The sequence below is a fragment of the Neofelis nebulosa genome, chromosome 4, assembly GCF_028018385.1.
Source record: "Neofelis nebulosa isolate mNeoNeb1 chromosome 4, mNeoNeb1.pri, whole genome shotgun sequence".
In the NCBI taxonomy this organism is placed as follows: domain Eukaryota; kingdom Metazoa; phylum Chordata; class Mammalia; order Carnivora; family Felidae; genus Neofelis; species Neofelis nebulosa.
The window spans coordinates 50166326-50191847 of NC_080785.1; the positions used below are offsets into that span (position 1 = coordinate 50166326).

Below are 25522 nucleotides of genomic sequence, written 5' to 3' on the forward strand. Positions count from 1 at the left end.
ATAAACCAATGCATATATGGTCAATTAATTCACGGAAAAGGAGCCAAGAATATACAACAGGGAAAAAACAATCTCTTCTCTAAATGGTGTTGGGAAAAGTGGACAGCTACATGCTAAAGAATGAAACTGAACTACTACCTTACACCACATACAACAAATCAACTCAAAGACTTAAGACCTGAAACCACCATGAAACTCCGAGAAAGAAGCTCCTTGACACTGGTCTTAGAATTTTATGAATTTGACACCAAAAGTGAAAAATAAAGAAGTGGACTACAGCAAACTAAAAGGCTTCTGCACAACAAATCAAATTATCAAAATGAAAGCGACTCCCAGGGCGCCTGGGTGGCTCAGTCGGTTGAGCGTCCAACTCCGGCTCAGGTCGTGATCTCGCCGTCTGTGAGTTCGAGCCCCACGTCGGGCTCTGTGCTGACAGCTCAGAGCCTGGAGCCTGTTTCGGATTCTGTGTCTCCCTCTCTCTCTGACCCTCCCCCGTTCATGCTGTCTCAAAAATAAACAAACATTTAAAAAAAAATTAAAAAAAATAAATAAGCAAGAAGTGACTTCCAAAATGGGAGAAAATATTTGCAAATCAACCATGTGGTAAGGGGTTACTATCCACAATTATTTTAAAAATCATACCAAAAAATACACTGAAGTACATCTTATTATTATCAACATTCAAGTTAAGAATATATTTTATGGTGGGGTGCCTGGGTGACTCAGTCAATTAAGTGTTCGACTTCAGCTCAGGTCATGATCTCACAGTTCATGGGTTCGAGCCCCGCATGGCTCTGTGCTGACAGTTCAGGGCCTAGAGCCTGCTTCAGATTCTGTGTCTTCCTCTCTCTCTTTCAAAAATAAACATTAAAAAAAAAAAAAATGTATCTTATTAAAAAAACTCAATTCATAGTTTAGGCTCCAAAAGAAAACTACAAAACTTAAAGCCATAGTTTGTTTTAGTCCTATTTGAAAAACAAGACTCGTTATTATCATTTGGTTTCCTGAGTCTCAGTTTTTCATCTTCTAATTTTCAAATACACAATGAATATACCTACAAACTATTCATTTTTTTAATTTTTTAAAATGTTTTTTCATTTATTTGTGAGAGAAAGAGCACATACATGCATAAGCAGGGGAGGGGCCAAGAAAGAAAGAGACTCTGAGGCAGACTCCAGGCTCTGAGCTTTCAGCACAGAGCCCGACACAGGGCTTGAACTTGTGAACCACCAGATCATGACCTCAGCCAAAGTCGGCTGCTTAACTGACTGAGCCACCCAGGCGTCCCAAAACTGCTCATTTTTATGTAAGTCTAAAAAATGTAAAGTTAGGGTAAAAAAAGACTAATCAATACGATGGAATATTACTTGACAATAAAATGAAATAAAGTACTGATAATTATTATACTATGGATGGGCCTTGAAAACATTATGCTAAGTGAAAGAAACCAGTCACAAAAGGCCACACATGATTCCATTTGTATGCAATGCCCAAAATACACAAATCCACAGAAAAAGAAATTTAGTTTAGTGGTTGCCTGGGACTGAGGGGAAAGGAAATAGAGAATGACCACCAACAGGTACAGGTTTCTTCTGGGGTGATGAAAGTGTGCTAAAATTAGGTTATGGAAATGACTGCATAATTCTATACATGTAATAAAAACCACTGAACTGTCTATTGTAAAGTGTTGGACTTTATGGTATGCCAGTTATAAATCACATTTCAATAAAGCTGTTTTTAAAAAAAGATCAATTAGATAAGCTCAAATCTTTAGTCCTTTCAGGCAAAAGTATAGACCGTCATTAAGAGTACTAGAAGGAGCCACACAGCCTGCCTCTACCACTTTACAAACTGTTCAATCTTAGGCAGGTTAAGTAACACCTCTGTGCTATCTTTGTAAAGTTCCTACGTAACAATGCCCACCTTATAGGATTAAATGAGTTAACATAAGTAAACACTCGGAACTGCACCTGGCTTGCATTAAATATGACTTATTTTTATTAATTAGCCTATTATAGGAGAGAAAAATCTACACTTAGAGGTGAATTAGAAATGAATGTCAAAATTATCCTTAATTATGGAAATAATTACTTTTTAAATCTAGGGTACCCATGAATGACAGAACATATACAGATCACATTAAAATACAGGTGAAATATAATATGTATTTTATAATTATTTATAGATGTTAGTTGGTTTCAGTTTTAATCTACTTTGTAATCCTAATTTATTCCTTTAAGCAGCCAATTACACAAAATCATCTAAAACATAATGAAACATAACATTTAAGCCAATCTGTTTTTGATAACCTTAACACATCCAATTCTTTTAATTTACAAAATAGGAGTGTTTCTATTGGCATTTTACAATGAAAAAAGGCAATATTTATAAAAGATGAAAGTTTTTACTTTATAAACATTTAACTCAGTATTTGTCAGGTACTGAATGGCTAACAAGCTAATCTTATTTTATAAAACAAGGAAAACAATTTTTTCTATCATGAAGAAACTGAAGGGTACTACAGATCATTCTGTTCCATACTGTCCATTCTAAAATTTTAAGTGAAATTGTAGATGATACATCATAACAGCCCTTCAGATACTCAGCAGTACATACACCCAGGACCTCAAAGAGAAAACATTTAGAAGACAATTCTTAACAAGCATCAAGATTGTTTTTTAGAATTCACACCACAAAAGAGATTTAAAACAAGTGCCAAGAAATGTCATGGATTTTATAAGCCACCCAACTAAGGCAAGCGACTTCTAGCTGCCCAGCAGGCCTGCCTGATTAGAGGAAGACTGATTCCGGAGGTGAAAAAAAAAAAAAATTCATTAAAAAGCCCCGTGATTAGAAAAGAAAAGGAACTATTTTTCCCTGCAAGCCCATTATTTCATCCCCAGAAATAAACAGGCAATTGCCAACATATGACTAAGAAATTTTTTTCAACATTATATAAGTATCATTTCTAGAATCTGAGGAAAATGGCATGGATTTCATATTTAGATTTTATTCACATTTTGGTTCTTTCCCTAGATCATTATGAAAACTAGTAAAATAATAGCTACATGTAGTGAGAATCTATTTATGTAACAAACACTGTTCTAGGTCCTTTTTTTAATTACCATTTTCATAGTATAGAATACCATTAAAAAAATATATATATCACTTCTACCTGTTTCATCTTCCCAGAGTACAATGCCAACACAAGAATAGTAGCAGGGAAGAAGTCCCCTCCAAGATTAGTGTCTGTCATCAAGACTTATGAGTTGCCATAAAAACTTCTGAAGACCTCTTCTGGATACAAGAGCCACAATCTCCTACAAATTTTATTTTGCTTCATTAATCCCCTGCCCTCAATCTACCACTTTCTCAATCTAAGTATGTCAGAATAAGCTCTCTTACAATAGTCTTATCTGTAGCGCTTAACCCTCGTCATGTGGACAGCATTAACTCTCAGCTAATACTCCACTGGACCAGAGGCACGACCTGATGCACATGAGTAATCTCACACAATTGAAAGCCTACCATTCCACCATTCCTATTCTTCCAATCATCCATTCTTCCCTTGGATTTCAAGTTGATCAGATTTGAAACCTCAAAGGCCACATTTCAGGGCATTTTTGATCTTATGGGCCAAGTACATGCTGTGATGGGCCATTTTCATGAATATCATCTTCTATCTCACTTCCACCCCTCTAATTTGTTGTAATTGAGTGAAAGAAAAAAAGATTGGCATTCCACTTTGGAAAACCGACAAACCCAGGCACGAACGAAATAAACATGTAAAGAATAGAGAGAAAAGAATAAGAACTATACAAAGCAGCCAGGGAGTTAAAATAACTGAATACATAATTGAGCTGAAATGTCCTAACAATCAAGGTAGGCACATTTGGTATTTTATCATATTTTAATTCGGTATACCTGCTTTTACTGCAAGATACTAATAGTAAAATTAGGGGAATAACTGCTTATTTTAAACTAAAAAGGCAAATGGTAATAACAGAGACATTACAAATGTCTAAAGGAAGAGTTAGAATTGTACACATTGTTTGATAGGTCACCCTCTAACTCAAAAGAATACTCTTCAAACAACTACAAGTCAAGAGAAAGTTTTTCAGAATTTAAGCCCTATTTCTGTATCATCTCTGTTCAGGTGTGCAATTTACAACTACTCTACTGGAGTATAAAAATTATTGAAAATCATTGTACCGGTGGTTCAAGTAATAATTAACTGCTCTAGGCCTTGTTGGACAAGAGAATGGAACACATCCCATCTTTAGGGTCAATCATGTCAAAAGACATAAGAATATCCAACTAGTTGTGAGATTGTGATATGTATCATCGCAATCTGTGTTTGAAAAACTAACCAATTACTTTTCTTATGAAAATAACAGGTCAATGACCAGGTGATTGCTTTTTATTTTCAACTATTAAGTTATATCATTTTTTTTTAATGTTTATTTTGAGAAACAGAAAGACAAAGAGTGAGCAGAGAGGGGAGAGAGAGAATTCCAAGCAGGCTCCACACTGTCAGCACAGAGCCCGATGTGAGGCTCGAACTCACGAACCTTGAGATCGTGACCTGAGCTGAAATCAAGAGTCAGATGCTCAGCTGAGCACAACTGAGTCACCCTAAATTAAATCCATTTGCATCTCTAATGAAACTACACTGTTTTATACTTCTTTTTCTTACCTCAAGATATTGTGCCAATTTTAATTATGTGGGTTTTTTTTGTTTTTTTTTTTAGGATAATTTATAGCATTGCTCACATCAAAAGATTTCAAAATTTTGCCGAATACTACATTTTATTTCATTGAATTCCACTTTTTGGAAAAGTAACTTTAACTATTTTGTTCTATTCTCCCCTTAATCAGCATTTATCACTCCTAATTATATTTCCAACCACCCTCCCCCCCCCAAATACTGACCAATTATTTTACAATTAGATATAAATCATATAGAAACAGTTGTCAGTTGGGGCACCTGGGTGGCTCAGTTGGTTAAGCATCCAACTCTTGATCTCAGTTCAGGTTGCAACCCCATGCAGGTGGGACTGAACCCCACGTCAAGCTCTACACTGAGCCTGGGGATTCTCTCTCCCCCTCTCCCTACTCACATGCTCTCTTTCTCTGTCAAAATAAACATTAAAAAAAACCCAAAAAACACAGTGGGGTGCCTGGGTCGCTCAGTCGGTAACCAACTGCAGCTCAGGTCATGATGTCAAGTTCATGAGTTTGAGCCCCACATGGGCACTCTGTGCTGACAGCTCAGATCCCGGAGCCTGCTTCAGATTCTGTGTCTCCCTCTCTCTCTCTGTCCCTTCCCTGCTTGTGTGCTCTCTCAGAAATAATAAATGAATAAACTTAAAAAACAAAAAAACAGTTGTCAGGAACCACCTCATCAAGTCTGGTACCAAAAAAAGCTAACAGTATTTTAAACATTTATAACATAAAAGAAGCTGTGGAAGAAAACTGACAGGAACAGACCTATTCTCCTCTAAGTATGTATCTAAATGCTGGGTTTTTTGTTTTTTTTTTTTAAACAGGTAGTTTTTATTCACTTTAACTGGTTTAAGTTCTTGAAAAAGTGGAGTTTCAAGCAATATACTATCAACTCCAAACAGTGACATAAAACACAACTAACCTTATGCTCTGCTTGCAGCTGGTCACATCTCTCTTTCTCATGGTTAAGCTCTCTTTCCATTCTTCCAACTTGTTCTCGAAGCTGTGTTGTATCTTTTTCCAGGACAGCAATTAACTTTAATAGTTCTTCTTTTTCTTTCATGGTTTTCTCAATTTTCAACTATAAAACAAAAAACTCACATTGATTTTTTTATAATCCTAAAATGTGATTCGTTTTCCATCTCAAAAAAATAGTAAAGAAATGCACAAAAAGAACTTTTACATACGATTTACTTCATGAATCATACATGTAAATAAAAACTCAAATCAAATTTAAACCTTCTTTGGGCAAAAAAGGAAACATTAAAAGGTATAAAATCAATAAACTTTATTATGAAGTTGCCTGCTAATCAATTTTCAAATTAGTACCAAAAATAGGGCATATTAAGTTTTCCAAGTGACTTAATTCTGGGTTTTTCTTGAGTATTTATCAAGAAGAAAATGTATACCACTTTTTTTTTATTTAAATTCAAGTTAGTTAACATACAGTACAGTCTTAGCTTTAGTAGAACCCAGTGATTCATCTCTTATATATGACACACAGTGCTCATCCCCCAAAAGGTGCCCTCCTTAATGCCCATCACCCATTTAACCCACCCACCCCCCTAACCAGCAACCCTCAGTTTGTTCTCTGTATTTAAGTGTCTCTTTATGGTTTACCTCCCTCTGTTTTTATCTTATTTTTCCTTCCCTTCCTCTATGTTCATCTGTTGAGTTTCTCAAATTCTACATGAGTGAAATCATATATATTTCATAACTCTTCTTAAATGTAAAGCTAGGAGAGATCTTTGAATGTACTAAGAACTCCCTTGTGTGTTATAGAAGACCATCACCTATGGCATTACTCTTAAAACTTTTGGTACTAAGGAATAACAGCTGCTCTATTTAGCTAAATTAAAGCAAACTTTAAAAAACTGCAAATTTTAGGACAAAAATGCAGATTGTAACAATAAATTACATAACTGATTTTGGGGAGCACACTAACAGTAACTCAATTCAGCAAAACCTCCAATATTCTAAAATTACTAATTAAAGGACCTAAAATAGTAGTAAATAAAATAGTTAACTTTTCTCTTACAACAGTCTTTGATTCAAATGGGAATAATGAAGACTCAGAGGGAAAATTTTTAGCTAAAATAAAGTTTTCTCCTGGTACACTAAATTGTTTCTCCAGGGTCACGGAATCAAACTGATTAAACTCTAAAATGGGTCTTGTGAAAGTTGGAAGAGCAGCAAATTTTTAGAATGACCCTTCTACCTCTTCCATCAGACCAAATGAAAATAACAGCAATCAAATGCCCTCAAAAAAGAAAAGTTTATTTATTCACTAAACTTCCTTTATACCTTATATTCTGAAAACCAATTTTTGGCTGTAAATTTTTTGGCAGCTTAAAAGTGAAAACATATCTTGACATGGTGCAACAGAAACATTATGAAAGAACCAATTTTCCCAGTGATACACTTAACTGGCATATACTTTTTGAAGAGTTTACTGAATGTTAAATAGAAATTTTAAAAAGGAATTCAAATTAGATAAAAATGTATACAAGTCTAATTCCTGCCTCCAATTTTGTATCTGAAATCTTCCAAACACACAAAATAGTGAAAATTTTATAACTGACACCCATCACCTAAATTCACTGATTATTAATATTTCACCATGTTTAACTCCATCTCCCTTTATCACTTGCTTATGTTTTTGTTTTTTGTTACAACCATTTGAAATTGCAGACATTTCACCCCTAAGTACTCAGAGCAAGCATCTCCTAAAGACAGTCTCCTTTTCAACTACCACTATCATAAATAAGAAAATTAATAATTTTATTACATCCAATAGATAGATATTTTGGGAATAATGGAAGATATATAACTATGACCTATTTTTTAAAAAAATCGAAAATTCAATCAAGGTTCACCTGTTAAATTAACACAAGACATAACCCTTCAATGTCAACAGTGCCACAAATAATATCTCATATATGTGTACTATTTTTGTGTAGTTTTAGATAAAACCATTAAAGATTTTGATGAATGTGGAAATTTAAAATATTTATCAAAAAAATTGGGTCAGATATAAAAATATTTTATCTCAGCATTTAAGAAACATAAATTTCAATTTTCTTTATCAAGTACCCCTTATGAGTAGGAAGAAGTGGAATAAATTGTGCAACATCCCAATTAACTTAGAGAAGGAACATAAGAGAGACACCGATGCCTGAATGTCTGTTTTTCTGCTGGACATCCTGAAATCAGGGTGGTCTAACAAGTATTCAAAAAGCTGCAATATAAACACTAACTGCATTCTTTTTAAGAGCTGGGCTTGTTTCAGCATCTTTGACTAGCATTCAAATATCAGGCTAAAAACCTTGATCATCAGGCAGCTGTCACCACAAAATGTTTCAGTCACCCTATAAAAGTTACATTTCTTTATTTAAGATAAGAAAGGAATTTCTGGAAGGGAAAGGGAAGATATGAAGAATTCACAATAAAAAATGGTTCCTTCAGTTTGACTCTCTAATGAAAGTATTGTATCTATGACCTGTTGTTTTTTCTCTAGCCTCAATTTTTGAAGATAAGGATATAAAATCAATAAAATAAAATCAAAGGCATAAAATATTTACATATAAAAAATATCCATCTGGGGCACTCGGGTGGCTCAGTTGGTTAAGCGACTGACTCTTGGTTTCAGTTCAGCTCATGATCTCACGATTTGTGGGTTCAAGCCCCATGTCAGACTCTGCGCTGACAGTTCAGAGCCTGCTTCAGATTCTCTTTCTTCCCCCTCCCTCATGTGGTCTTTCTCTCTCAAAATAAATAAACTTTAAAAATCCACCTGACTATAAAGAAAAAGCAATGACCTGCTGGATGAAACATGAATGTAAATTAACCAAAAATACATAGCGAACCAACTAAATAAGCCGTTTTTCAGAAATTCAAATGTAACATTCTAGTTTTTTAGATTTTAAAGATACTGAAAAATATCTTAAAATAAGAATGTTGTTCTATTTTCTCCTTCAATAATTACTAAAATTTAAGACGTAAGACATTAGACCATCTGCACAGTAAATTTCTATTAGAGCCAATGCGATGACTCCCAAATAGTCAATTAAAAGAATGTAAGAAGGCTTTCACCTTCTCTCTTTAAATTATGGTTAATCCAGGCTATTTACTTGATAAAATGAACACGGAAATCATTCTAAAAATGCTCAACCTAAACTAAGAGACAGGGATATTTCCTGATTCACCCTTCCACAGTGAAATCAATAGCTGACAGGAAGATTTTTAAAGTATTCCAAAAACAACACCCTAAGTTTATTATTTTAGTTAAAAACCATTTGATTTTCAGGTATTCTTTTAAATTCTTTAAATGCCAACATAAGCCCTTTTCTTAAATTATCTATAAATCACTAGCTCACTGTTGGTACTAACCTCAAGAAGACCAGCTTTTGTGGTCACCACCAACATGTCAGAATTTCCTTCATCTTCCATAGTAAGTAACTCTTCAACTGGAGACGAAGCCCGAAACTGGAAAGGTGTACTTGCTCCACGAATTTCACCCTTATGGGTAACATAACAGAACTGATAAAATTCTCCATCATCATTTGGAAGGTAATATCCTAAAAGAAAATTAATAAAAAAATTGATTAACTTTCCTATTATGAAATTAACGGGGTTTTTTCCCCCCATTTAACACACCTTGCCATCTCTGCTCATTCCTGACCCTGTTTAGGTTGCGGGTGGGAATATATCACATAAAGAAATGTTCCCTCAAATTTGACATTCATTCCATGAAAAGAAAGATATTGAACGGAAGGAATGTGCTGTACATGAATTGTATAAAAGAAAGGAAGATGAAGTCCACTTTTGCAGAATAAAAAATAACCTTTGGAATCACACAGCTTTATTCAGCTGTACTACTAGCCATTGTAACTCAACCTCCCTGAGCCCCAGTTTCTTATCTGTAAAACAGCTATGAAGCCATCTACCTCAGAATTACAATCTATAACATATTTACACCATCTAGCCCATTATCTGATGAATATGTTTGATATTTGTTCCTTCTTCCTTCGTCTCAACTGTTACCCCCTTTTAAGATTTGCTGGATTATCCCTGCTCAAAATTAAACTTCACCTCTTCTTCTCCAAAGCTCCCAGTATTTTTTACAGTTAAAATACATACATACCTACCACACTCCATAGTACTTTCAATTACCTTGCTTTATATCCTATCAAGAACTCAGAAATACTGAGGGCAAATATATAATATATATAAAAATTCTAGCATCCCCCACAATGACTTTATAAGAAGGAAGCATTCAGTGGTGGTGAAATGACTACACAAAGATCAATACATTCACCTTATCTTGAATATTCATAACTACCCAGAAATTTGTAACCACTACATCTATTCTTTCATAACTTGAAATTTTCAACTTCATTATTATATCTACTTCACTTGATTTCCTTCTTTAAAAAATATTTAACTTTCTTCCTAAGCAAAAAGAGAGAGGATCAGAGAAAATACAAGAAAAGCCTGGGACAACTTGTGGTGCTTGCAAGAAAGAAGTTCCCAAAAAAGAATTCAAAGTGGCAGGGGGTGGAGGGAATGTCAAAAAACACAGGAGCCCACCTGATGGGAGCTCCCAATGGCCAAAGAAAGCTAGAATAATTTGCACAACAAAAAAGGATAGTATTAGATTTTATTCCATAGAAAAAAATAAATACCTATGAGCTTATGGGGAAAGAGACAACTACTCAACATAGTAATTCCAACTAGTAAATGTCCAAGGAATGAGCATAGAAAAGCACCATTAGTGAAACACAACAATAAAAATTGTTGCAAGCTAGTGACTCCTGGGTGGCTCAGTTGGTTAAGTGCCAGACTCTTGGTTCCAGCTCATGTCATGGTCTCACGGTTTGTGGGTTCGAGCCCTGCATCCGGCTGTCTCAGCTGACAGCGCAGAGTCTGCTTGAAAATTCTCTCTCTGCCCCTCCCCTGCTTGAACACACTCACTCTCACTCTCTCTCTCTCTCAAAAACATAAACGCACATAAAAAAAAAATTTTTTTTAATTGTTATAGGCAAGATCTTACTGATAGATACTAAAATTAGAGGGTGAAAATTTGAGGAAAAACAAGGTATTTCCTTAGTCTCAAACTAACTCCCCCATAGTATTCATTAATTACAAAAGGAAAAATACTAACTATACAGTAGAGAAACCCAGCAGATACCAAGTGATCAAGATTAACAACACCAGGGCCACCTGGGTGGCTCAGTCAGTTAATCATCCAACTTCAGCTCATGATCTCAAGGCTCGTGAGTTTGAGTCCCGCATCAGGCTGTGTGCTGACAGCTCAGAGCCTGGAGCCTGCTTCAGATTCTGAGTCTCCCTCTCTCTCTCTCTCTAAAATGAATAAACGTTTTTAAAAAAAAATTCTTTTTTTTTTTTTTTAATTAAAAAAAAGATTAACATCACCAGGAATGAGAGAGGAACATCAAGTACTCCCTGATACAACGCACTGAAGAGTGACTATAAAACAGCACTTGTACGATATGCTTCCTAAAAATGTATACCATTAATCTAATCATGAAAAAACACCACCACACAGAAGTGCCTGGGTGGCTCCGTCAGTTCAGTGTCCTACTCTTGATTTTAGCTCAGGTCAGGATCTCACGGTTCATGAGTTCCAGCTCCACATTAGGCTCTGCACTGACAGTGCGGAGCTTACTTGGGATTCTCTCTCTCCCCTCCCCCACTTGTGCACACTATCTCAAAATAAATTTTAAAAAACTTAAAAAATGTGGGGCGCCTGGGTGGCTCAGTCGGTTAAGTGTCCGACTTCGGCTCAGGGCATGATCTCGTGGTCCGTGAGTTCAAGCTCCGCATCGGGCTCTGTGCTGACAGCTCAGAGCCTGGAGCCTGTTTCAGATTTTGTGTCTCCCTCTCTCTGACCCTCCCCCATTCATGCTCTGTCTCTGTCTCAAAAATAAATAAACGTTTAAAAAAAATTTTTTTTCTTAAAAAAAAAAGTTTTAATAAAATAAAAAATAAGATTGTAAAAGTCACGAAAGAGGACAGAATGAGGAACTGTCACAGATTGGAGGAGATAAGAAGATAGGACAATTAAATATAATGTGGAATTTTGGATCGGATCCAGGAACAGAAAAAAGAACACTACTGGAAACAATAAAATTTAAATAAGGTTTATACTTTAGTCACTAGCAGTGCACCAATGTTAAATTCCTAATTTTTTAAATAAATGTACTATGTAAGATGTTAACATTAACGGAAGCTGGACAATGGGTATACAGAAATTCTGTGTACTATTTTTGCAACTTTACATCCAAAATTATTTCAAAATATATAGTTTAAAAAAGAGTAATATAAGGGTAGCTCTAGCAATATATTTTTAAAAGCTTTTAAAAACCCCACCCTCCTAGTATATACAACCAAATTTATTAAGCCATGGCTGAGTAACTTTGCAAATGGCCAAGAGACTTACATAAAAAGTTTAAATAGAAAAAATATATATAGTCTGACTAATCGGCTCTAGTATCGTGACATTAGAAATTCTATCAACCAGAGGCACCTAGATGGCTCAGTCGGTTAGGTGTCCGACTCTCGGTTTTGGCTCAGGTCATGATCTCATGGTTCGAATGATCAAGCTCCACATCAGGCTCTCTGCTGGCAACATGGAGCCTGCTTGGAATTCTCTCTCTCCCTGTCTCTGCCCCTTCCCCCACTTGTGCACATGTGCGTGCACATACTGTCTCTCTCTCTCTCAAAATAAACGTAAAAAAAAAGGCATGGACCTGTTCAAAGTTTTCTCTCCCTCTCCACCACCCACGCTGTGTCTCTCTCAAAATAAATAAACTTAAATATTCTACAAACTAGATACTCAAGGTCTGATAAATCACACAAAAGTAATCCACTAAGAAATGGTTCAAATGTTGTTTGAGATACCAGATGTAGTTATTCAGAGCTGCAATTTAAAGCTATCTAGAAAAATCTCTCATTAGGTTAATAACATTGAAAAGAAAATAGGAAAGCAATCAGTTGAATTACAACAAGAGTTCATTTGGGCAAAGAATTACATTTATATATTTGTGTTAGTTGTTTTGAGTTTTGCATTTCAAGATTCTCATGACTCATTCACAAAATGAGCAAGGTCATTTTGGATTGTGCTTAAAATCTCTTCTAGCTCTAATACTCTATGACTAAGTTTTTCATGACTATCTTGACTTTATATAACAAATGAGTTTTAGGCAGGCAGAAGCTTTTATTTCTGAATTTCAAAGTAATATTTCACCTGATGAATTTTTAAAAGCTTGGAAAACAACTGCATTTATGCTTCGCTCCCATGAAAATGCTCTTAACTAACTGGATACTTTTCTCTTTATTTACTGCCTTTTAACTTCATGGTAAACTACCAGTGAAATCATTAGTCACTGTAAATAATTCATTAAGTTAACTGAAGAAAATTAATCACATTAAAAATGACTGAACTTTGAGCATTCAACTCTTGTTTTCGGCTCAGGTCATGATCTCAGTTTGTGAGATCGAGCCCCACATTGGGCTCTGGAAAGAAACTCACTCTTCAATGAAAAATAAGCAAAAAAACTTTAAAAACAAATGTTTATATTTGAGAGAGCACAAGCAGGAGCGGCAGAGAGAGGGGCACACAGGATCCGAAGCAGGCTCTGCACTGACAGCAGCGAGCCCAATGTGCAGTACAAACTACAAGATCAAGACCTGAGCCGAAGTCTGACACTTAACCGACTGAGCCACCCAGGTGCCCCAAGCAAAAATAAAAATCCTTTTAAATGCCTAGATAAAATATGTATCCTACACTCATATTTATATTCTTATGACTTTTGCTAAACAAAGACACTAATTAATTCAACTTTGGTATGTTGGACATGCCTAAGTAGACCATTACAATGGAGAACAACATTTTTAATGGCATAAAAATTAAATTAAAACATTTAATTTCATCAAGTTCTGCAGTTTTCAGTTCTTACCTTGAAATGCTAATACACAATTAACTGTTGATCCTTCTATGTAATGTTCAGGCATAGGAGACCATAAAAATGTGTAATAATCACGAGCAGTACTCCATCCAACCTAAAGGAAAATAATAAGAACACAGAGATTATAAGTAGTTTAATACTAGAGTGATATAGCATATTGTCTTTTACTGCATCCTAAAATTAAAACATGGGTTGCTATGTTTACAAATTATTGGGTATTTTAACAAGCCTGTCAAATTTTTATGATTTTTATTAAGCTATAACATAGTGTTATAAAGATCTATATAAATGGAACAGTCCAGTTTCTATTATGTATTAAAAATACAATTTGATACCCAATTTCTCAAGGAAAATCTTAGTATGCACATGATCAAATGTAACAACTCATGTTTCTCTCTATAACTTCACTATACATTAAGTTTTTAAAACTTACTATTTTAGATCTCAAATTTCAGTGTGTTTAGATTTCCTTCTCCCCATTAACGTGGTAACTAAAACTTCACTAATCTCTCATATCAAGTCTTACCTGCAGCCAATTGGTAAATTTTGTAAAAAGGCATGTATTGCCCAGACATTAATATACACATATAGAAAACCTATGTCCCACCTGTATCTAAAACATCTTCAACTTACAAAATGTCTATGTTACATGTATCAGTCTATATTTTCTAGACAAACTGTACAGTGTTAAATACTGAGTATTAGAGATGTTTAAAACAAGTACACACATAATTCAATCTACTGTGCTTCACAAATACTACATTTGGGTTTTTTTGTTGTAGCTGTTGTTTTTACAAAGTGAAGGTTTGGGATAACTGAATCAAACAAGTCTATCAGCACCATCTTTCCAACAGCATTTGTCGCTTCATAACTATCACATTTTTGGTAATTCTCACAATATTTCAAACTTTTTCATTACTACTGTATTTATTATGGTGATCTGTAAGCAGTGGTCTTCAATGTTATAATTATTTTGGAGTGTCATGAACCACACCCATATAAAATAATGAACTTAATATGTATGTTCTGACTGCTCCACTAACTGGCCCATTACTCTCTCCCTCTCCTCAGACTTCCCTATTCCCTGAGACACGATATTGAAATCAGGCCATTTAATAAACCTACAGTGGCCTTTAAGTGTTCAAGTGAAAGTAAAAGTTGCATATCTCGGGGCGCCTGGGTGGCGCAGTCGGTTAAGCGTCCGACTTCAGCCAGGTCACGATCTCACGGTCCGTGAGTTCGAGCCCCGCGTCAGGCTCTGGGCTGATGGCTCAGAGCCTGGAGCCTGTTTCCGATTCTGTGTCTCCCTCTCTCTCTGTCCCTCCCCCGTTCATGCTCTGTCTCTCTCTGTCCCAAAAATAAATAAACGTTGAAAAAAAAAAAATTTAAAAAAAAAAAAAAAAAAAAAAGTTGCATATCTCACTCTTAAAATCAAAGAAGTGATTCAGCTTAGCAAGGAAGTATGTCAAAAGCCAAGACAAGCCAAAAGCTATGTGTCTTGCACCAAAGAGCCCAATTAGGAATGCAAAGGAGAAGTGGCTGGGTGGCTCAATGCATTGAGAGTCCAACGCAGTCGTGATCTGAGGGTTCGTGAGTTCAAGCCCTGCATCGGGCTCACTGCTATCAGTACAGAGCCCACTTTGACCCTCTGTCTCCCTGTCTCCCTCCCTCCCTCCCTCCCTCTCTCTCTCTCTCTCTGCCCCTCCCCTGCTCATGCTTGCTCTCTCTCAAAAATAAAACATTAAAAAAAAAAAAAAAAAAAAGGAATGCAAAGGAAAGTTCTTGAAGGACATAAAACTACTACTCCAGGGGCACCTGGGTGGCTCAGTCAGTTGAACATCCAACTTCAGCTCAGGTCATGATCTCCCACTCCTTGAGTTTGAGCCCCCGTGGGGCCCTGTGCTGACAGCTCGGAGCCTGAAGCCTGCTTTGGATTCTGTCTCCCTCTCTCTCTGCCCCTCCCCCACTCATATGCGCGCGCGCGCGCTCTCTCTCGCTCTCTCTCTCTCAAAAATGAATGTTAAAAAAAAAAAAAAAAAAAGTACTACTCCAGTGAACACATGAATGGTAAGAAAGCCAAACAGCCTAATTGCTCATATGGAGAAAGTTTTAGTGGTCTGGAAAGAAGATCAAACACCACCACAACACTATCTCAAGCCAAAGCCTAATCTAGAGCAAGGCCCTATCCTATCTTCAATTCCATTAAGGCTGAGAGAAGTAAGGAAAGTGCAGGAAAAAACTAGCAAAAGTTGGGTCAGGAGATTTAAGGAAAGAAATGTCTCCATAATATAAAGCACAAAGCAAAGCAGCAAATGTTAATGTAGAAGCTATAATAAGTTATCCAGAAGACATAGCTAAGATATTTAATGAAGGTGGCTACACTAAACAACAGATTTTCAATGTAGATGAAACAACCTTTATATTGAAAGAAGGAGCCATCTAGGGCTTCAGAGCTAGAGAGAAAAGTCAATGCCTGGCTTCAAAGCTTCAAAGGACAGGCCAATTTTCTTGTTAAGGGCCGATGCAGCTGGTAATTTAAGTTGAAGCCAATTCTCATTTACCGTCTCAAAATTTCTAGAATTATGCTAAATCTACTCTGCTTATGCTTTATAAATGGAGCAAAGCCTGTACGATGGCACATCTGTCCGTAACATGGTTTACTAAATAATTTTAAGCCCACTATTGAGACCTACTGCTCAGAAAAAAAGATGCCTTTCAAAATCTTACTGTTCATTCACAAAGCAGCTGTTCACTCAAGAGCTCTGATGAAGATATACAAGGTTAATGTTGTTTTCATGCCTGCTAACACAACATCCATTCTACAGCCCATGGATCAAGAGGAATTTCAACTTTCAAGTCTCATTACTCAAGAAATACATTCTGTAAGGCTATAGCTGCCATAGCGATTCCTCTGATGGATCTGGAAAACCTTCTAGAAAGAATTCACGATTCTAAAACGTTATTCATGGGAACAGCTCAAAACATCAACAGGAGCTTGAAGAAGCTGATTCCAACCCTCACGGCTGACTTGGAGGGTTCAAGACTTCAGTGGAAACAGTAACTACAGATGTGGCAGAAACAGGAAAAGAACTAGATGTAAAGTATGAAGATGTGACTGAACTGCTGCAATCTCATGATAAAACTTGAGTGGATGAGGATTTGCGTCTTATGGAGGAGCAAAGAATGTGTTCTTGAGATGGTGCAGACTGCTGAAATGACAACAAAGGATTTAGAATATTATAGGAACTTAGTTTATAAAACAGCAGTAGGGTTTGAGAGGATTGACTCCAGTTCTGGAAAAACGTCCTACTGTGGGTAAAATGCTACCAAACAGCATTCACTGCATGCTACACAAAAACTGTGAAAGGAAGAGTCAATGCATGTGACCAACTTCACTGTTTTTTTTTGTTTTTTTTGTTTTTTTAAGCAAACTCCACTCCCCAGTATGGGGCTCAAACTCACAACCCCAAGATCAAGAGTCACATGCTTCACCAACTGAGCCATCCACGTGCCCCTTTTGTTGTCTTATTTTAAGAAATTGCCACAGCCAGCCCAACCTTCAGCAACCATCACCCTGACCAGTCAGCAGCCATGAATCATCAAGGCATAACCAGCAAAAATATTATAAATCACTGAAAGCTCAGATGATGGCTAACATTTTAGCAATAAAGTATTTTTTAGTTAAGATATACATCATTTTTTTTTTTAGACATAATGCTATTACGCACTTAACAGACTACAATACAGTGTAAACATAACTTTATATGCACTGGGAAACCAAAGAAAATCATGACTTACTTCATTGTAGTGACCTGGAACCCAACCAAGCTATGCCTATACTAGATATCTATTTGCAGGTAATATAAGAAATTATGCCTCATCCACAGGGTTAGATTATACATATGTTCTATAATTCTGATAAACCTAGGATTATAGATTACAGAACACTGAAACTAGAAGAATATTAGCAATCTTTAGTCTCTCAAGGAATGTTTTCAAACTGTAGGTCACAATCCAGTAAGAAGTGGTAATATCAATTTAGTGGTTCACAGCCCTATTTATTTTTTAATTATACAGAATTAGAAGTATGAGTGCATGAAGGCTAAATTACACTTCCTGAAAATTTATTTCCGGTGTATTTGCGTACAACTTTTTGCTAGGTCAAATCACATTTCTTTCTTTCTGTATGTCACAGTCAAGAAAACCATTTGAAAACATTTGAAAGATGCTATTCGTCTCTATAGATGAGAAGTTTGAGTAATCCATGATGATCTACTTCACTTAAAGGCTGCTATTTTTTCCTCTCAGAACTGTTAGAAGAATGAGATTAGATGATGAACATAAAAGCAACACCCAACTGAGTGCCTGACCCACGGTAAGCACTCCATAAACGGTAGTTTTTGCAAGCACAGTATATTACAGTGACTAAGACCACAGGAAGTTAAGGTCAGATTGCCAGAAAGAGCACTTACTAGCTATATGACTTCAGACAAGTTATTCTGTTCCCTCCTCTTTAAAATGGAGATGATGGTAACAATCTCAAAGGGTTGTGTATTAAATAATTCCCATAAAGCAATCAGCACAGAGCTGAGCACACTGGTATTCATTAAATGTTACCATTCATTAATACCCAAGGACACAGAGCCTATTAGGGACAGTGATCTTGATTTTATGATGCTCTCTCCCCTCACTTTAGATCCCCCAATGCTTCACCATCTCCTAAAAAAGAGCCCATCTGAAGTTCTTCCCCCAACAGATACACCTGGTACAAATCAAAGCTTGTATTCTTTGTCTCTGTCCATTTACTGATCTTGAAAGAAACACTTATCTAGAGCCACATCTTTCTTGGAAGAAGGAAAGAAGGAAAGAAGGAAAGAAAGAAAGAAAGAAGGAAAGAAGGAAAGAAGGAAAGAAAGAAAGAAGGAAAGAAGAAAGAAGGAAAGAAGTAAGAAAGAAGGAAAGAAAGAAGGAAAGAAGGAAAGAAGGAAAGAAAGAAAGAAAGACAGACAGACATCTCCCTAAGTGAACAGGCTCTACCTGGACCAGGTAGTCAAGAGAAGGAAAAACGGAGTGTGCCATTTAACTTCTGAATGACTGACACACAAAACTGCAAACATCACAATTACAGGTATCTGATTCAAGTGGCACTGGGAATAGCAGTTAACAGAGACTTACTGAATGTTTGTTTTGTAGTAAGTATTATCATCTTACAAACTAAGAAACTAGTGGAAGGCTAGGAAATAGCAGAGTTAGGATTTGAACGTAAAGTTTAAACTCTTAACCACCAGGACACTACTCACTCCTTTCCTGGCAAGATATGTAATACTTTCATACCTTCTGAAATTCCACCACTTTCAACACTGAGTCGGTAACTACATAATTCTTAAAAGAAGTGCAGTTGACAAAAGAGAAACAGCAAAGAGCGAAAGCTCTGTTTGTAGCTAAGAAAAACAAAATGGGAGAAATGAGATCCGTTATCATATAAGAAAAATATGTGTAACAAAAGAGATGTTGAGTGGTTTGGTCTTTGCTGTGTTTTCTCCAAGTGAATCACAATAGCTCAGGCTATTCCTTATTGGTTGCCTACACTGGTAACTTAGAAAGTCTATCTAACATTTTGCTTTCCTTTACTGCCTCTATGTCTGGCCAACTCTTCTCAAGAGAAGTATTGTTTTTTTTTTTGTTTGTTTGTTTGTTTTTTAATTTTTTTTTCAACATTTTTAATTTATTTTGGGACAGAGAGAGACAGAGCATGAACGGGGGAGGGGCAGAGAGAGAGGGAGACACAGAATCGGAAACAGGCTCCAGGTTCCGAGCCATCAGCCCAGAGCCTGACGCGGGGCTCGAACTCACGGACCGTGAGATCGTGACCTGGTTGAAGTCGGACGCTTAACCGACTGCGCCACCCAGGCGCCCCAAGAGAAGTATTGTTGACGGTGCTACGAGATGTCAAAGGTATCCCCAGCTGAGACCACTGAGGAGACGGTCAAGATGCAACCCAGAGTATAAAGTATAAAACTGTGCTTTAAACTCCTTTTGAGTAAGAAACACTGAACAATGGATCTTAGGTCACTCTGGAAGGGCCATGTCAGGCATACATAAAAAAATAAGTGTAGGGGCGCCTGGGTGGCTCAGTCGGTTAAGCAACTGACCTCAGCTCAGGTCATGATCTCGTGGTTTGTGGGTTCAAGCCCCGCGTCTGGCTCTGTGCTGACAGCTAAGAGCCTGGAGCCTGCTTCGGATGCTGTGTCTCCCTTTCTCTCTGCTCTGCCCCTGCTTGTTCTGTCTCTCAAAAATAAATAAAAGTTAAAAAAAAAAATTTTTTTTTAATAATAAATAAATAAATGTAAAAGTCTATCTGGAAAGATACAAAGTACAGGCTCCTTTAGGATAGGTATGGCTTGCACCTAAACTCACATGAAAATACAGCAGAGCAGGTCATAATGGAAAAAACACAGTACACCTCTGGAAATTATGTACAAGTGCATAAGAACAGTAAATATCTAATTAAAAAAGCCACACAACAAAGTGTCCAAGTCACAGCTTGTTTTTATTTTCCTGGTCACGTGGTTAAAACATGATTGGAATTCAGATTTCAGAACTCAGACTACAGATTTCAATCCCTTAAAATGCAAGGGAATTTGCCTTTTAGTCTACTAGCGGCAAATGGAAAGAAAATACATTTAGAATTGATAACAGCAATTTTAAAACAATGAAAAATGACAAGAATAACAACTTAGAACAAAGGAACAGAGTTCCCATGACTGCCAAAACACTTCGCTTCTAAGAGCTGCACTTGAATCAAGTTAAGAGGGCATATCTATACTAAGGAAGGAACCAAAGCAACCGTTATTGCACATAGTTTAGTTTGAGGAATTACCAAAGTACTAGGCATAATTTTTCTACTAATGCAATAGCAAAACAAAAGCATAAAAAGGAAAGGAAACAAGGATAACATGGAAGAAAAAAAAACCACAAATGTTTTCCCTTTATTCTTTTTAAACTGATTTATTTATTTTGAGAGAGACAGAGCAAGCAGGGGAGGGGCAGAGAAAGAGGGAGAGAATCCCAAGCAAGCTCTGCACTGTCAGCACCGAGCCAGATGCAGGGCTCGAACTCAAGAAACCGTGAGATCATGACTTGAGCCGAAACCAAGAGTGGGCACTTAACCGACTGAGTCACCCAGGTGCCCATGTTTTCCCTTTAAATAGGATTAACATTTCAGAAAAATATGTTGGATGAGAAGCACGGACAATAAAGGAAATTCTGAGACGGAACGTAAAGATCAGAAGGACATCAAGATTACCTAGTAAAACTAAGATATTAATAAATTCTGGAGAAACCTTAACAGAACAAAAGACAAACATTAGGGACAGCATACAAAGAGCACTTGTAAAGTGAGAAACAGACTCAGAGGGACTGATTTTAGGGGAGAGGTAAAGGAAGACAGACTTAAGAGCTGGGAGTAAGAAAGGCACTGAAAATAAATGTTAGTTATATATGGATAAATATATAATCTACAAAATAGTATAAAATGAGCCTATGGGTGTTTAAAAGCTAGAAAAATATACACCAAACTTAACAACAGGTATTTCTGGGGAAGGTGGGGGTACAATGGATAAGGGCATGCATTTTCTTTCTTTTGTATATTCTGTAGTTTCCCAAAATCACTTATAAGAATAAAGATCCGGGGCGCCTGGGTGGCGCAGTCGGTTAAGCGTCCGACTTCAGCCAGGTCGCGATCTCACGGTCCGTGAGTTCGAGCCCCGCGTCAGGCTCTGGGCTGATGGCTCAGAGCCTGGAGCCTGTTTCCGCTTCTGTGCCTCCCTCTCTCTCTGCCCCTCCCCTGTTCATGCTCTGTCTCTCTCTGTCCCAAAAATAAATAAAAAACGTTGAAAAAAAAAATTTTTTTTAAAAAAATAAAAAAAAGAATAAAGATCCTCCCTTTTTAAAAGAAAAAGAACTCCAAAAATGCCTAAATATACATGAGGAGAAAGTAATGCTGATTGTAAAATAGAAGTATCAACCAGTATAAACGTCCCTCCATAAGACAAAACGTTACAAAGCTACTTATATTAAGAAAGTGACAGGGGCACCCGGGTGGCTCAGTTGGTTCAGCTCAGGTCATGATTAGGATTTGTGACTTTGAGCCCCGCATCAGGCTCTGTGCTGATGGCTCGGAACCTAGAATCTGCTTCAGATTCTGTGTCTCCCTCTCTCTCTGCCCCTCTCCTACTTACACTGTCTCCCAAAAATAAATAAAAACATTTTAAAAATTTAAAAAAACAAGAAGAAAAAGATAAAGAAAGGGACTATCAGGGTGCCTGTCTGGTGTGGTTGGTGGAGTATGCAACTCTTTACTCAGGACTGGGTTTGAACCCCCTGCTGGATATAGATTAAACTCTTAAAAAATCTTTCAAAAAATCTTGTAAAGAAGTGATTATAATCCTAAGTGAAAAAATTCAGGGCATAAAAAAGGGCATGCAATATTATTCAAACTACTTTCAAAATATATGCAATAGAAAAAGTGAAAGTCTTCCTTTAATTAAAAAAAGATTGGAAGGAAATACTTAAAAATTAATAGTATTAGCCACTGTTACTAGATAGCAATATAGTTGGGCAAGAAGACTGCTGATCATCTTAATTTTTTTAATACTTTATTCCAAGTTTTCTAACATTATGATTATTTTACAATTATTTTATTTTTAGGAGAATACTTTTTAAAAACAAAATGAGACAAGGTTCAAGGGAGACCAAGGCAGAAAAGCAGAAAAAGCAAAAAGAAGAGAATATGAAAAGGAAATATGAGAAGGAAAGGAGAAACAAGGAAAAACAAACATAAGCTTGAAACAAGATATTCATGCATAAAATCACTGCTCAGTTTCACTGTCCACACCAGGAAATTAAGGTGTTTTTTTTTTTAACCTGGTTGGCGGTGTGATGTGTGAAAACAGTATCTTACTGGGAAGCATGGTCTGCCTAAAAAGACTTTGGAAACATGACGATCACTGCACTCCCAATTTCCTCACCTAGAAAAGTATCTGAAACATGAGAACTGTTAAGTCTCCTTCTCAAGTCTTAAAAAAAAAACCCAAAAATCTCATGGACCTTTAGTTTATTAAATATTATTTTAATTATAAGGTAATTTAATTTGTACTAAGCATAAATCTAAATGTAAATTCCTTGTGCTTATATATTTGTACAACTAAAACCAAATCAAATTCATAACAACTAGGGGCACCTGGGTAGCTCAGTCGGTTGAGCATCCAACTCTTGATTCTGGCTCAGGTCACAACTCCAGGGTCATGGATCGAGCCCCATACTGGGCCCCCCACTGAGCATGGAGCCTGCTTAAGATTCTCTCCCCGCCCCCTTGCCCCCATCTCCCCTACTCACATGCTCGAAAATAAATTTAAAAATTAAAACAAACAACACAAACATAAATAAAACAAAAATAAAACTCAAACATAATGTGATATATTTTACTGCAATTAATGTTGCATTTACAATAAAAATACAGCATGAGGTATAATTCTAAATCTTTTCCTCTATTTTTACTTCAACTCTATCACTCATAAAATGCATGTTGAACTTACTAGGAACTCTGTTGCTAATTTTAGATAACCAGATCTCTCAAACTGCCAGAGAACATTTTTTTTTTAAGTTTATTATTTTAAGAGAGTGGGAGGGGGTGAGGGCGAATCCCAAACAGGCTCCACACTGTCAGCCCAGAGCCCAATACAAGGCCGAACTCATGAAACTGTGAGATCATGACCTGAGCTGAAACCAAGAGTCAGCTGCTTAACCAAATGAGCCACCCAGGCGCCCCCAGAAAACAATTCTTGAATGCCAGTTTACATGAGGTTCAAGATTCAGCTCCAAAGTTTAATGAATAACTGTAAGTCACTTCTCTCTGGACCTCCATTCCATTATCTGTAAAATGGGAACTATAATGTTCTGATGAAAAATCTTTGCAATGTATAAACCAGTGTTACGTGTTTATTTTAGTTATAATCAAAAACAGTCCATACAGAGGAGAGGGAAACTACAAGGAAAAAATAAAAATCTCCAACCCAGTCTACATCCCTTGACTAGCTTCATTCATTTCCCTACCCAACTTCATAATCAGTTAATCATATCAACAGAGCACCTAAATCCACCCTAGTATCCTTTGTCTTCTTGAATTCCCTTCCCATTCTCTCCCCCACCTTTACCTCTCCAAATCGCAATCTCAATGATTACCACCTTGGAATTCTTCACTCATAATTCTGGGTGCTAAACCTTTCTGGATAAAATCCTAAAACTGATGCTCAGCAATCTCCAATTCCCTATGACATTCTTCCACAGTAGCAGAACCAAATCTTCTGCATACTCAAGTCCCCTCAACTCATATTTAACACATAACTTTGTTCCTCCTTACTGAATATACCGAAGCCATGAATGAGTTCCACTCCAAATTCATTCAACTAATTGCTGACAAACCCCCATGGATTCTACTTAGGGATTATTACCTACAACTGACTCCCTTTTCTACCATAGGCCTTCATTATCCCACCTAGGAAATTAGGATAGTCTAAACATTTTCCCTGCCTCCATTCTCTTCTAATTCCAATTACTCTCACTCAACCCTCCAAAATAAAAATTCACCTCTAAACTTTATTCCTCAGCCAGATATTAAATCCATAACGTAATCCAAACCAACCATTCATCTTTTTTTAATGTTTATTTATTTTGAGAGAGAGCATGCACACAAGCACAAGCAGGGGAGAGGGGGAGAGGGGCAGAGGGAAAGAAAAAGAATCCCAAGCAGGCTCCAAGCTGTCAGTACAGAGACCGAAGCAGGATTCAATCTCAAACTGTGAGATCATGACCTGAGCTAAAATCAAGAGTTGGACACTTAACTGAGCCACCAGATGTCCTCCCCATTTATCTTCTAAAACTGTTACCTGTCCCAGGCAAATCAAATTCCTTAACACTTTCTCAAAACATACCACACACACCTTCCTTTCATTCCTTCTCCCTTAGAGCTACCATCTGGGCACTTTCTCCCTGCTTGCCTGTCAATATCATATCTATCAAAATCATCCTAGAGGGCAATTTGCAGTATGCATAAAGTGTTTAAAACATGCAATAAACATGGCAATTCCACTTTATTAAACATGATTTCTTGAGTCTTCCCATAGATTCTGAAATTTTTACTGTATGCCTGAAATTACTATGGACTTTTAAAGTATTATCTAGGGAATTCTATAATCCAAGGGCATTCTACACAATTGTATTCACTTATATATTTATTTCTTGAAGAAAAGTTATAGTCCCTGGAGTACACAAGAGATAGTTTAGCATTACCAAAGCAAAAAATATAAAGCAGGCAATGACAAAAAAAATAAAGTTTTCAATCAAATCATATAAAGAAGCCTTATAAGGCACAGTGGTAAAGTTATTTAATGTTGGCATTATTCCATAGATGATAAAGAACCACTTAAGAGTTTAAAACCAAAGGAAGATATGCTCAGATTTTCATTTTATGTTATAGTTTTTATAGAGTAGTTTGAAGAATAGATGGGGGGGGGGGGGCAAGAATGAAAGCAGAGAAAACAAGTAACCTATTACAATAGTCCTGTAAAGAGATAAGGAGGCATAAGTCTACAGCAGTGATATTACAAATAAAGAAATAAATAGGCAGTAAAATGGATGGAACTGGTGTTTGACTAAATATGAAGGGAAAGTCATAAGCTTGTGGCTTAGGCAACAGGCCATTAACTGAACATTTTTAAAATTAAAAATCAGAATAAGCAGTCTGAAGG

General features: G+C 36.6%; 1 protein-coding gene across 2 annotated transcripts in view; it reads right to left on the reverse strand.

Annotated features, from left to right (window-relative positions):
• The window catches only part of TAX1BP1 (Tax1 binding protein 1), a 90051-nt gene that overhangs the window by 52855 nt on the left and 11674 nt on the right, over window positions 1-25522 (reverse strand). For both annotated transcript variants that reach the window (XM_058724744.1, XM_058724743.1), the window contains exons 3-5: window positions 13707-13809; window positions 9115-9302; window positions 5648-5806 (exon numbers count right to left, since the gene is read on the reverse strand). In XM_058724744.1, the coding sequence (XP_058580727.1) occupies window positions 5648-5806; window positions 9115-9302; window positions 13707-13809 (450 nt within the window). The remainder of the gene's footprint in view (window positions 1-5647; window positions 5807-9114; window positions 9303-13706; window positions 13810-25522) is intronic.